Source organism: Talpa occidentalis, unplaced genomic scaffold (genome assembly GCF_014898055.3).
Source record: "Talpa occidentalis isolate TD23 unplaced genomic scaffold, MPIMG_talOcc4v2.1 talOcc4.13, whole genome shotgun sequence".
Lineage (NCBI taxonomy): Eukaryota > Metazoa > Chordata > Mammalia > Eulipotyphla > Talpidae > Talpa > Talpa occidentalis.
Genome location: NW_023601322.1, coordinates 84,651,371 through 84,666,637, shown reverse-complemented (window position 1 = coordinate 84,666,637; position 15,267 = coordinate 84,651,371). Strand labels below are relative to the sequence as shown.

The window sequence follows — 15,267 nt, the reverse complement described above, 5'->3', positions numbered from 1 at the left end:
CCTTTCAGTTGCTTTCATACCTCTCCTTTCTCTCAATAGTCATTCTTTTCAAATTGTTTCTGTTATTCTTTAATAACCTCTTCATAGGTGAACTGTCATTTATCAGGCTGGGCATCTTCAGATTTTTATTGAGAATGAAGCAGGTTGTCTTGGAGATTTGCTTCTAATACATGCCACATGTATGAAGAGCTATCTGTTTTCCATTAGCTGTTGAAATAGAAATTAGATAGCAGAAGCATGTTTATAATTTCTACCAAAGACTTCAGGTTTTTTTCCTTTAATTGTCCTATTATAATGAGTGACCTATTTAGACATAAATGAGTGTTAAGGAAAAAAAGAAATACTAGTTATTAAGGGCAAAGGTTTTTCATTTGTTAAAAAAAATGCTGATTAAATAATGACTAAGTTTTTTGCTTTTATTTTTTAAAAGTTATAGTAATTTTGTTTTTTTCCCTTCCAGGTGTATGTAATGCATACTCTAGCAGCTTCACTTTCTGCTTGTATCTATCAGTGCCTTTGTGGTAGTCATAACTATAGGTAAATACCATTTGTGAAATTTAAGAATGTTTACAATAACTGATGCGGTGTCAGAATTTGTATGCTTTTGCTTTAGAAGAACTGTAAGAAGTAATCCACTTTAATGCAAAAAACATAGGCTGAAGTGTTAAGTACTCTTTTCAATATGAAATTTTAGTTAATGCCTTTATGGTTAGTGAATCTCAAGTAAATGCAGTGTAACTTATTTGACACCCTTTAATTGATTACTGCTATTAGATTTATTTGTTTATGTCAAACTCTTAAGTTATTTTGTTCATTTGTCTGCTCAGTTAACTTTAGCTTAAAATGCCATTTACTTCGAGAATGTTAACCCAAATTACCAAATAATGTGAAATATTCTTCCCTTTTACCTTGATGGCACTAAATGCACAGTTTTTTTTATCTTTAAAAACAATATGATAAAATGGTGTCTGACTCTCCACAGATTCATAAATTTCATGGAGACAGAAATCATGTTTTTCATTATATATCTGTTACCTCATGTATATATCTGATGTAAATTACCCTGACATAGGGTAGATTAGCTGTTAGATATCAGATTGAACCTAAATTGACTCTGGTTAGCCACATGACTTTGTTTTTAAATTTCAGTAAATAAGCCTGCAACTTTTCCCATTTGTATGTATTTTTTGTCTTTCACTAAATGAATGTATTTCACACCTGTAGCATGTTTTACTTAAAGAATGTGTATATTTACACCTAAAGAACACCTTTTTTAATATAGCACCTGGCATTGAAGTGTTATGCTAAGATTTAGTTAATAGTAATATAACAAATAAAAGTTACAGGGTAGGTACCCTAAACATCATATCTAAAACTTGGAAATATTACATGTGAAATTTAGTTTAGACCGTTCTTTACTACTATTAATGTTTATTTCTTTTAGTTTGTAGCAGTAAGACAGTTTATTGAATTTTGTTAGTAAAGTTTTTTTTTTTTTCCATTAAAGAATACTTTCTGGTAAAGTGAAAAGAAGAAATGCAGAAACCACAAGACACCTTTTCAACACCTTATTTTTGAGGAGTAAACCTATTTCCATAGATCATCAAGATTCAAATATGTCCCTGGGGATTTCTTTCATGCATTTTTGTTCATAATGCCCTTTGTAGAGGGAAACTGTTTCCAGTTCTTGGCGCTTAATAGTAGTGTTTCTTGGTTTCTGATTCAACCATAGATGAAAGGACTCTACTACCATGTGCCAAGAATAATTGTCTGGTTTTGTTGGGTGAAGACTCTCCAATGGACCAGGAAGATATTGTTTATTATTATAGTATTGTTATTGTAGGTCATTGCAAATTATTTGAATTTTTCTTCTTAGTTCATTTCACACAAATCAGTTTACTGGAATGGTGTATCAGACAGTACTTCTTCCCCATCGACAGTCTTTGAAAACGGGAAGCCTAGATGAAGCAGTTACTCCCAACACATCACCAGCTCAATGGCCAGGTATAAATAATTTATGTATGGATGAGTTTTTTTTAGTCTTAATGACTTTCACTAGTTGAAGAAAAAAGTAAGTTTGGTTTGGTCCTGATGTATGATAATCACTGTAGAATATTGTTAGAATTGATACCAGATCAGTATTTGCTATTCATTATAAATTATGCGGTTACATAACATTAGTATTTCTTTGTCATGTTATCTCAAATATTTTGTTGTATGACTTTTTATTACCTCCGCATTTGTCATAATAGAAAAATACTTTTTATAGCAATTAAATTTTTTCAATCTGATTTAAGATTGCAAATTTTTAGTATTTCACTAAATTGAACATATAGCTCAACATTCATACATTAATTTTACTAACCCAGCTTGCCTGTGAATCCAGAGAAGAAAAGTACTAATGCTGTAACATTTTTTCAAAAATTAAAAAAAGTTCTTAGTTTTTAAATATTTTAAAAATTGATTTAAATGGTAGCTATATTTGTTGTTTTTATTCTAGGAATAACTTCTCTAATTCAACTTTTGAATTCTTCTGGAGAAGAAGCCCAGTCAGGGCTCACAATTTTGCTCTGTGAGATTCTCACAGCTGTGTATCTTAGTCTCTTCATCCATGGCTTGGCAACACATTCGAGTAATGAACTGTTTCGAATTGTGGCCCATCCTCTAAATGAAAAAATGTGGTCTGCTGTATTTGGTGGAGGTGCACATCTTCCCAGCAAAGAACAGATACACTCAAAAGCTCTACACGGTTAGTTTTAATTATCTTTTTTTTAAGCTGGAACTTCATTTATCTGAGTGATAACTGTCAAATGTACTTACATTTTAATTTAATTTGTTCACAGAAGGTTCTTGTTACAGACCATTTTCTTAAAGCATGACAATGCAGCATTAAGTTTCTGGTGCAGTTTTCAATCAGTAACATACTCATGCACCAATGATTACTACTATGTAATGTAATTTTCTTAAATCATTTACTATTGAAGTTTTTGTTTGTTTTGAATTACTATAATATTGATTTTTGTTCTATCCCAAATCAGATTCTCTCTTCTTTCTTTGGCAGGAAGGCACTTTGCTATGCCTAGCCCCCACCAGGTAGTGGTATTCTCCATGGAGTGTGTGGGCTTTTCCAAAGCTCTTTCAACCATCAGTTCTCATAGCCCTCCCAGTCTTGCAGGCAAGATATTAGCTTTAGAAATAGGCTGTTTTAGTTCAGCTTGCTTTGTGTTCTTTTGGAGGGGTTGGGGTACAATGGGCCAGTTTTTTTTTTTTTTTTGGCATTTATATTAGCCAACTGAAATTTCCATTAATCAAGCCATATTTCTGATTTCAAGCAATGATTAGTGTTGTAGAAAACCATCTCTGTTTTTTATTCTACTTTTCAATTATTTGTTCTGATGTCTTCTATCCCTTAGTCTTTAACCTTTTTTTAAATGTGTAGTATTTATTTAAGAAATGTCACTCTTAATCATGGTAAATCAGGGCCTCCCTGGTGGTGCAAAGGGTTAAGCACAGCACTGTAAGCTATCCACAGCCTCTGCAGCATGAGTTCAATCAGTGGCCAGGGTGCTACCAACATGGTGCAACAGACCTCTCCTGTCTTGCTCACTGCTCCCCTCATTGTATTTCAGTCAATCTGCCTGTGTTGCTCCCCACTCAGTCTGGTGAATCCTGTCACCCCCCAATACCTCTGGCCTGTACCCCAGTTCTTGTATGCATGAATAAATAAATCTTTAAAAAAAATCATGGTAAATCAGACTATGGCTTGAAGTGACTGGAAAAATATTTCAAATAAGGCTGCTTTATGTTTTGCATATTATGTTCTGGCCATTAGGGGTCTTGGATTTCTAAGTGTTCATAATACTATGAAAAGTAAATATTTTAAACAATTACATCATTTTTCAAAACTTTCTAATACTGAACCTATATAATTATTTAAAGATTGAAACACTATGCTTTCTTAATCTGAAGAAGAATAATCACGATGCTTTCTGCCCTTGTTTTCTTTTCATAATTTATTAGCTACTATGTGGTAATATCAGTTTTCAGATTTTTAAAAATATTTTAATTTTCATAAAATTTCCAATTTTTAAAGAGTAATCCCCTGTACTTTTTAAAAATATGGATAAAAAAGGAAAACTTCTCATGAAATTTGCTTGGACTGTATCTTTAACTTTATATATCTGAATTCAATTTAGGAAAAACTTAACAAATCCGGTAGGAAGTATGATAGTTCTACTGAAATTAGTTTTAAATAATTTTGAAAATTTTAATGTGTTTTAAGAGGAAATCATTTTGTAGTACTCTGATCTTATTAATACAAAACGTTATAATGAAATAAATTCTTGCTATGTAGTGTCCACATATCTATAAAAAATTAAAAATACATTTTTATTAACCAGTCAATACTCAGTTTCAACCATTTCTGCTAAGCACAAATATGTAAAAAGCCTTACTGAAAGTCCAGGCTATTCTTTGTTTATCCATTCAGGTTTAGTTGTTTCTAGGAAAAGATGGTATTACATGAATTACTTACAAGCACTATCATAAACAATATCCCATCACTTACTGAATCATAAATAATAAAGTAACCAAAAATTATATACATCTATACATTTAACCTCTTAGATTTGAACATGCTAGCCAATTAATAGAGAATCCATAAATCATGTGGTTCTCTTAGTAGTAGGGCAGAATATAGCCCCATCCAGATTGTGTGATGCTGTCCTATCTTTGAGAATTCACCATTTATTCTGAATACAATCATGGGAATAACAGAAGGGACATTTACAGAGAACATGAATGATGTGATTCATTCTCTATCTGCTAACTAGAAAAAGGTTAGCTTTGCATGATGCTAATCCATTGAATGATGAAGCCCAAGGCCTGCTGGTTCCAGAGCTTATTTAGTTTGAGAAGGAATAGGTAGAAAAACAGAATAAAAGGGGAAGAAATGAATACACTTTTAGCAATTAGAAGCCAGCAGTCCTGTAAAGAAGCAGATGAACTGAGTTTTAAAATTTCAGTTTTTGAAGGCATTATTATGTTCTCAAGAATGACAACTAAAGCAGCACGGCAGCCTGATACCTTTTCAGTTATAACTAAGCAGCCCTACTTGTTTGAATTACCACAAAACATAATCATAATATGCTCCCAAAAGTCTGATTGCATTAGGTGTGTTAATCAGTATACCTTGTTCACCTGGAGATTAGAATGTGTTTTTAAAAAGTTTATCTAAAGTCAATATATATACGTATATATTTTTAGTTTTTAGTATTTAAATTTGGACAAATTGAAACTGACAAGTCTAAAGTATTTCATTTTTCTTACAACCTATTCATTGTCAAAGTAATATATGTTGACAATGAAACTCATACTTAAAACTAAATTTCTGTATTAAGTATTTTCATGAACTTGACACTTTGATGGGAACTTAAAAGTAACTATTCTCTTTGTTCTGTGTATATTCTGGTTTTAATTTTTGTACAATAAGGGTCTCGTGAATTAAATTGTATTTCTCTCTACCTGTCTATTATATACTTAATGTACTAATTCTTTAGTGATATAAAATTTAAATTTTAAGTGTAAACTTTAAAATAAAAAAATGATAGTTGAGTTTTATTAGACTATATTGGCATGTCAGAATTCTTACCAAAATATTAGTAGTTTATTTTTTCATTTAGATTTGTGAATTCCATTTAGTATGTTAATGAAGATCTTACCTTTTCTAAATAGAGCAGTAGTGCAGGTATGTTCATAGAGTTCTGAATTATTTTGTTTGTATGGTTAATTTTTAAAGTACATGATGTTCAAAAATCATTTTTTTCTGCTAACAGTTAGAAATCCATACTTTTGCTTTTTTATTGCATATTGTAAAGCATAACAAAATATTTTAAGAGTTTTTATTGTGTTTTATAATATTTGCAATTATAAGAACTGTGATTTTCTGTCTTTATCTTGATAAATTTATGGTAATCATTTTTTTATTTCTCTGAATTGTGCAGTGAAATATAAAATGAGTATTTTATTTGTAGTAATCATGTGATATGTTATTTTACTATGATGTAGCTTTGGATATTCTGACATTTAAAGTATACTTTTAACATTTGATTATTTATGTCAAGTACAGATCAGAAAAACTTTTTTTCTTTTGCCCATAAGATTTGTATAGTGATTATCACATGTTAATACCATTCCTTTCACAAAATATGCAAAGGAGCAACATTTCTTGACCAGAAAAGATAAGACTTCAATATAGTATTTAAAATATAAAACAAAATCATTTCTTTAAAATATCATTGAATATGCCAAACAATTAAACTGGCTGCTGAGACGCAAAATTACTGAAATGGGAATACATTTTTTGTTAAAGTACTTAGACTTTTCATTAAGGGCTCCATAGTATAAACTTTCTTTACTCATTCATTCATACATACTAAGGTCCTGTAATATATGTGTTTAAAAGGCATTTTGTTTATTCATTTGATAACTACCCGGGAAGGCAAATTCTTAAATAATAAAAGTAGAGAAAGCACAGAAAGATAATGGAAACATTCTATGAAATATTCATTTATAAATTTTTACAGATAAGTATCCTTTTCTTTCATTGCTAAAGTCTGATGACAAAGTTAAAAACTGGCTTTACAAGAAATGAAATATCTCAGCCTGTCCTACCTGTTTTCTAACACCTCTGGCATTTCTGAGGGCTCTAACAAGTAGCTTTCATTTACTTTTTCCACTCTGATTTTGTTGTATGTGTGGTAAAATATGTTTAACTTACCACCATAACCATTTGTGTACAGGTACATTCAATTTTGAAATAAATCTGCAGGACTTTCTCATTTTACAAATTTAAACTCAACCCCTAGTCATCACAACTCCCTCTTTTTCCCTGCCTCATCTCCTGGTAACCACAGTTCTTTTTAGTTCCATGAATTTTACTATTTTATATACCTTGTAAAGGGAAAGTATTTTTCTTTTCATGACTGACTTATTTCACTTAGCATAATGTCCTCCAGACTCATTCATGTTGTATCATGGGATGGATTTCCTCCTTCCTTTACACACCTTGACTTTATGTATATATGCCAGTAAAAATTTTAATGTCTATTCGGTTTAACCTGAAATCTTATGTATACAATTATTGTGACTTTCAGGGTAATTGAAAAGCAGTATTTCTAAAGCCGTTATTTCCAGATGTTTTGGAAACATGCTCAAGCAGGTCCTATATATATTTATATATATATTTATTTATATATATATTTATTTATATATTTATATATATATTTATATTTATAAATATGTATTTATATACTATTATTAATAAAGATATTAAACATTGGCAGATTTTATTTTCTTCTTCCCCATTCCCTGCCATTTTCCTTCTTTACCTGTTCTTTTCCTTTCCCTCTACCTTTTCCCTCTCTTCATTACCTCTGTTCCTTCTCTGCTGTTCTGTTCTCCTTCCCTTTTCTCTTCTTCTTTCCCCTTCTACTTATTAATAATAAGTAAATAATTCCAGGAAGAAGTTTTATTGGTTCCCTTGCATATCCCAGTAAATCATTTTGAACATCAACTCTCTTGGAATAACTACCTCAAGCAGAATACACTGTACTGTGGTTTGGAGTTAGATCACTACTTTCTAACGAAATATTAATCCGTTCATTTTTTAAAATTTTTTAATTTTTTTTTATTTTTAAATTTTTTTTCTTTTTTTAATTTAAATTTTATTTTTATATCCCCCATACAATTACAACCCCCTTATTTTGACCCCAGTCCCTCCTTTTCCAGCCCCCCACCCCCCATAGAGTGTCTCTGGTTCATAGTTATTTGTTGATTTTGATATTTTCTTTCTTACAGTTATTCTTTTCCTGGTCCATTATTTAAGTTTTCTAGATTCCTGCTATGAGTGAGACCATCCGGTATTTTTCTTTTTCTTTCTGGCTTATTTCACTGAGCATGATCCCTTCCAGCGCCATCCATGTTGCTGCAAATTGCATGTGTTGATCTTTTTTGAATGCTGAGTAATATTCCATGGTGTATATGTACTACACCTTCTTGATCCAGTCATCTATTTTTGGGCATTTGGGTTGTTTCCAAATCTTAGCTATTGTAAATAGTGCTGCTATAAACATAAGGGTGCAGGTGCTCTTTGGAATTGATGTTTCTGTGTCCTTTGGGTAAATACCTAGGAGTGGAATTGCTGGATCATATGGAAGCTCTGTGTTTAGTAGGTCCAGAAATCTCTACACAGCTCTCCAGAGTGGTTGGACCAGTTTGCACTCCCACCAAAGAGCTAAAAAGAAATTTTTCTGAAGAGGAAATGCAAATGGCCAACAGTCATATGAAAAAATGTTAATCCATTCATTTTTATAGCTGTTTATGTACCAGGTGTGAGGTACTGTGTGAGGTTATGGTCCCAGCAAGCCCCTGATAAACAGTCTTTATGAAATATGCATAGTATTACTGATCATGGAATGCATCGTATTACTGATCATGGACTTTAGAAAACCTGAATAAGGGACTAGGAGAAAGACTAATTATAATAAAGTAAAAATCAAAATCAACAAGCAACTATAAGCCAGAGACACACTACGGGGATAGGGGGTAGGAGGGATTATGGTCAAAATAAGGGGGTGGGAATTGTATGGGGACTATAACCAAGATGAAAATGCATACATTGTGCAAAAATAGTTTAAATTTTAAGGAGTAAGAAGTATATTAAATCCCCTGCTCTTATTCTGTTTTGTTCTTGAAGTTTACTTACAAAATCACGCCTTAAATATAATTTTGAGAATTTGATTAATATTTAATTCATGCTCACATGCATTTGTGCCTGTCACATTTTGTATGTGAAGTACCCCTGATCATAAAGGATAGTGAAAAAAAAATAAATGCATGCGTGTGCGCGCACACAGGTATCCTAGCTTCTCAGAAGACCTGTTGGACGATGTTAAACTACATTAGCTTAAAAAAAAGCAAGAAATAGATTTTAAATATTAAAATTACATAATTTTGAAATTCTCCATATCAATGTTTCTATATAAAACATTTATTATTGACTTTTCCACGCATGTTCCTAAATTTTGAAGGTCCAGACAATGTAGCGCCTAAAGTTTCCAGACAACGTAGTGCCTAAAGTTTCCTGCACTTTCTGGCACTCTCACCAATAGCCTCACAAATAGCTCTGTAGATAAGCAAACCTCGAGAATGAGATGTGTCTTCTGGTTACTTTGAGGTCAGTTTTGTAAAGAAGTAACATATTAGTCTCCCTTGAGAATCTAAAAAAAATAAAAGTAAATATTAACATAATCATTTATATTTTAATTTTGATCAAAACATTATGTATTGGATAATAAATCCAAGGGTACAGAAGATCTTAGGATAAAATATAATTAGGGGCCTCCCCGGTGGCGCAGCAGTTGAGCACTGGGTTGCGAAGCTGCCCACAGCCTCTGCAGCGCCGTTTCAATCTCTGGCTGCCAGGCGAGGGTCCCACATGGCTCGCAGACCTCTCCTGCCGCCCACTGCTCCCCTCAGCAGTGTACTTCGTCAGTATGCCTGCTCTGCTCTCTCTTCTGGCTCTAGTAAATTCTCTCACCCGCCTGCGCTTCTGACTGTACCCAGTGCTTGTATGAATAAATAAAATAAATCTTTAAAAAAAATACATATATATAATTAGTCTCTTTCACTTCTCTGTACCTTCCAGTCCCATTTCTTATATGTAGCTTCTGAGGCATTTCTCCATTTGTGTTTTGAGTTCTTTTGGAAGTTACCCACTAATTCTAAGAAAACCACTGCACAGTTTGCTGGAGATAATTATAGAGGTTATTATAAGGGAAAGAAGGTATTTTGAATGCTCAGTGATCCCATCTTGACACAGAAGCCTACTTTTTAAAAAGTATTTTCTTTGAATCCCAGGTAGCAAGGAAGTTTATTTGTAAATTCATGTCAGTAGATGGCTGTTTTTTCCCATTCTCTTTGTTCTCCATGCCGGTGATCATTTGTAAGTTCTTTATCCTAGTTTGTTTTCATTTCTCCCTAATACTGATTTTTTTCATTCTATAAGTAATAAAGTAACCATTTTCTCCTTTAATATTGAACTATAAAATGAATTTTTATCCAGGGAGTGGCAAAGTTGTAGATAGTTGATTATTAGCATCTTCAAAACTTGGGCACTCAGCAACTACATAGTCTTTCTGGTACCCCTAAGCTTCATGACCACTCTAAATCAGGGTAATTTAAACATAAAATTGTCTTAGAGCTTGATGCAATTTGAGAGAAAAGGAGACTGAACGTTTTTCCTAATAACAAGGCAAACATATTTCTTGTTTGCTGGGAGGCATCACTCTAGTCTTTTTATTTATAACTTTTTAAGTAATACCTGGTACTGTTAATGCGTTTGTTCATCAAAATCTTTTTGATAAGTAGTTTTATATTCTGGCATTGAGTCTATAAATTTAAGCATTTCCTTCTAGTTTGGTTAATTTCTATTTTCATGTTATATCTAGCTTTACAGATGGTACTTCACAGACTATAATGTTTTCTCTCTTGAAAAATCCTGATCTTTTGTTGTTAAAACACTCACTTTATTATGACATGACAATCCAGGGACAAAAGTATTAATTTAGCATTTTTTTTTTTTAGTTTATTTTTCTAGAGATCCCCACATCATCTATTTTCAGCTTTCTAATAATCTAAATACGGAGCCAGCAAAATGCTAATGTTGAACAAATGATATATTTATCTTAAACTTCACCATTAATTTGTTGAAAGGTAGAAAATGCCTTTGTAATCTGTATTTTATTATTTGATGAGAATTTGATAAAATCACTGTTTAAGTTTTAGAATATATACAATTATGTGCAGCAGGCATAAAAAGAAACATGATTGTGGATTACCATTGCTAGTAAGAACAGAGGAAAAATCCACATATAATCTGATGGTCCCTTTTAAAGTCTTTTTAAAGATTATTTAATAATCATGTCACTTTTTAGCAATCCCTTAAAATACTAATTGTATTCGTTTTAATGTCCTTTCTGAAAGTACCAGATTACACTGTTAAACACAGTTTGCCTGTAGCTTGATACAATGCATGAGCATGCTGTTTATGCAAGCTGAGTAGCTTCAAACAATTAAATAAAATTATATTACAGCTCAAATATTTGCATCCCTTTGGAAGGTAAGTAAATTCTCGCTGGGACCATCAAAAAGGGAATATTGATGGTGCCATAATATGGAGTTGTTTGCCTTTCTAATAGACCATTTGTAGTCTGGAAGATTTTGGTCTTCTACTGGTGATTTGCAGCTTGTGACATAGCAGGATTAAAGACTTCTAAGATTTGTTTTCCTATATTAATGGTGTTAATAGTCTCACATAAAATGCTAGAATACTAACTCACTGTTAATTATTTGTAAGTTAAAACAATAAAGGTAGTATTTTTTACCTTTTGTCATTCTGTTGACTAGAAAATTCTATTTCCACCCCTTTCTGAAAGTCCAGATGAGTTCAAGTAGGAAAAGTATTTGAATGTTTTTATGTATTAGTGGGAAATGGAGCATTACATGTACATAAAACGCCAAATGATTACTGAAGGATTTCATAAGTGAGTTGTTACCTTTAACATTGACATCCTGTGATATTTTTCATCCCTGTGATGCTTTTAAGTAAAATGGAAGAATGTAAGAAATTTTCTGTGATGGCCTTAGCTAATTGTGCACCAATTTATAGGCAGATATTACACCCTATTATTTCCATGTGTAATAGATATATCAACATCCAAAAAGTGAAGACAAGCTGACATGAAAGCAGATAATGCTCTTCCAAGTGATTTTTATTTCATTTTACTAATTTTCTTACTTTACTCCCATTATGTCAGTTTTTTATGTGCCATTTTGTTTAACCCTAGATGTTATATAAAGACAGAGTCCAGTGAAAATTGTGCTTCTTTTAAAAATACTTTATTTTGTTCTTAATAGTTTCCTCACTAGTGGAAGAGGGAGAGAAACAGAACAAACGTTTTAGGACATCGAAAATGTCTTGCAGAGAATCTACCCCACAGACTTCTTCCTCACCATCAATAAACCAGGACTTGCCAAAAGTAAAAGAAAAATTCATCCCACCTGAGCTTAGTATCTGGGACTATTTCATAGCCAAGGTAATGAAACATGCTGTTCAGATCAATATTTATGTAGTCAAATGGAAATGAAAATGTTTAAAATAGCTATGATTGTTCTTGTGTCAAATGCTTTCCACTCTGTTAAGAAAATTTTCATTTTCTTAGGCTATATTACAAAAAATACATACACCCGGGCCTCCCTGGTGGTGCAGCAAGTTGAGTGCAGGGCTGTGAAGCTGTCTGCAGCCTCTGCAGTGCAGGTTCAGTTCCCAGATGGCCAGGGAGATACCCACATGGCGTGGCAGACCTCTCCTGCCTCGCTCACTGCTCCCCTCAGCAGTCTTTGGTCCGTCTGCCAGTTCTGCTCCCTGCTCTGTCTTTGGTGAATTCTCTCACCCTCCCACACCTCTGACTTGCACCCCAGTTCTTGTATAAATAAATAAATTTTTAAAAAAATATGGCCCAAATTATTTTGGCCATATTTTCCAACCATTTTTTCAGGCAGTTCTCTGATTAATGAGGATTTTTGTGTCTTAAACAAAACAAATTTCTTCATGAGATAAAAAGATGAAATGGTTAACATTTTAATGCTAATGTACTTACTAGTAATTAAGGAATCAAAACTATCAGAAGGCACAGTGCCATCCATACTCATTCCTTTTCTCTACTACAGGCAATCCTACGTTGTTTGGATACATGCAAATTTCAATTACCACTGTTTAGTTAAATATCTCAGTCTCTCTACAATGCAGTTCAAATTTAAATTACCACAGTTAAATAGTGAGTAGTCACATAAAATTTAACCTTTCCTGCTAGTGTTTTAGTTCCCAGATCACTTTGTAAATAATGGATGAACCTCATGATCAGTGATCAGTCAGAGCAGTACTTTTTCAAACGCTGTTGGTGATTAGTTATTTAGTACCTGTTACTCAGTTCACACACAGACAACAAAGCATGTGGTTGTCTTGCTTACTTGTTTCCCATGATAAACTCATTTGATAATTTATCTGATAATTTATCTGATAATCACAAAATGGCCATTCCTACCACAAGCAATTTACAAATTCAATGCAATTCCAATTAAAAATGGCATTATTCAAAGAAATAGAACAAATATTCCTGAAATTCATATGGAATCACAAAAACTTCTAATAGCCAAACGTCTCCTGACTAAAAAGAGGAAGAATGGAGATATTACACTCCCATACTTCAAACTATACTACAAAATGATAAAATTAAAATAGCATGGTACCAGAACAAAAACAGACACACAGACCAAAAGAAAAAATTGAAAACCCAGAAATAAAGCCACACATAGATGGTCAACTAATCTATGACAAAGGAGCAAAAAATATGCCTTGGAACAAGGATAGTCTCTTCCATAAATGGTGCTGGGAAAACTGGGCCACTACATGCAAAAGAATAAGACTAGATTACTATATCACACCATACACAAAACCCAACTCAAAATGAATAAAACACTTCAATATTAAGACTTGAAACCATAACATACATAGAAGAAAACATAGGCACAACGCTCCATGAGATACATCTTAGAAACATCTTTGAGGACTCATCCCAGAAGCAAAGAAAATGAAGGAAAAGATAAACAGCTGGCATTGCACCAAACTAAACAGCTTCTGTACATCAAGAGATACAATAACCAGGCCTCCCCTGGTGGCACAGCGGTTGAGTGCTGGGCTGCAAAGCTGCCTGCAGCCTCTGCAGCAACAGTTCGATCCCCAGCCACTGGCAAGGGTCTCACATGGTGCAACAGACCTCTCCTGCTGCGCCCGCTGCTCCCCTCAGCAGTGTATTTCGGCAGTCTGCCTGTTCTGTTCCCCACTCTGGCTCTGGTGAATTCTCTCACCCTCCCATGCTTCTGACTATACCCAGTGCTTGTATAAGTAAATAAATAAATCTTTAAAAAAAAAAAAAAAAAGATACAATAACCAAAATGAGGAGACACCCTACTGATTGGAAGAAAATATTTGCACTGATGAAGGTCTAATACCAAAGATCTACAAAGAGCTTATACAACTCAACTAAAACAAAGCAAGCAACCCAGTTTAAAAAATGAGCAGAAGAACTAAAAAGACACTTCTCTAAAGAGGACATGCAGGGCCTCCCCGGTGGCGCAGTGGTTGAGCCCTGGGTTGCGAAGCTGCCAGCAGCTTCTGCAGCTCTGGTTCAATCCCCGGCTGCTCCCTGGCCATTGGAGGAGGGTCCCAGATGGCATGCAGACCTCTCCTACCGCCCGCTGCTCCCCTCAGCAGTGTACTTCGGTCCTTCTGCCTGCTCTGCTCCCTGCTCTGGCTTTGGTGAATTCTCTCACCCTCCCGCGCTTCTGACTGTACCCAGTGCTTGTATAAATAAATAAATAAATAAATAAATAAATAAATAAATAAATCTTTAAATAAATAAATAAATAAAAAGGACATGCAAATGGCCAACAAGTATACGAAAAAATGCCCAACATCCCTTATAATCAGGGAAATGCAAATGAAAACCACAATGAGATACCACCTCACACTCGTGAGAATGGCCCATATTTAACTGGTAACAACAAATACTGACTAGAATATGGGGATAAGGAACTCTCTTACACTGTTGGTGGAAATGCAAACTGGCCCAACCACTATGGAAAGCTGTGTGGAGGTTGCTCAAATTACTAAAAGTGGATCTACCATATGATTCAGCAATTCCACGCCTAGGAATCTCCCTGTGGACACAAAAACATGAATTCAAAAGGAAACCTGAACTGTGTTTATTTTTTTTTAAAGATTTTATTTATGCATACAAGAACTGGGGTATAGGCCAGAGGTGCGGGAGGTGAGAACATTCACCAGAGACAGAGTGGGGAGCAGAACAGGCGGATTGACTGAAATACACTGCTGAGGGGAGCAGCAAGCTAGACAAAAGTCTGCTGTGCCATGTGGGTAGCTCCCTGGCTGGGGATTGAACTTGTGCTGCAGTGGCTGCTGGTACCTTCATAGGTTGTGTCTTAACCCCTTGTACCACCAGGGAGGCCCACTCCTGTGTTTATTGGAGCACTATTTACAATAGCTAAGATATGGAAACAACCTAAATGTCCAAAAACAGATGACTGGATCAAGAAGATGTATATATGCACAATGGAATACTGTTCAGC

At 33.8% G+C, this 15,267-nt stretch overlaps 1 protein-coding gene across 2 annotated transcripts in view; it reads left to right on the top strand.

Annotated features, from left to right (window-relative positions):
- Positions 1 to 15,267, top strand: part of DMXL1 (Dmx like 1) — a 122,513-nt gene that overhangs the window by 57,351 nt on the left and 49,895 nt on the right. For both annotated transcript variants that reach the window (XM_037509473.2, XM_037509474.2), the window contains 4 exons: positions 461 to 537; positions 1,877 to 2,004; positions 2,501 to 2,749; positions 11,977 to 12,155. In XM_037509473.2, coding sequence (XP_037365370.1) covers positions 461 to 537; positions 1,877 to 2,004; positions 2,501 to 2,749; positions 11,977 to 12,155 — 633 coding nt within the window. The remainder of the gene's footprint in view (positions 1 to 460; positions 538 to 1,876; positions 2,005 to 2,500; positions 2,750 to 11,976; positions 12,156 to 15,267) is intronic.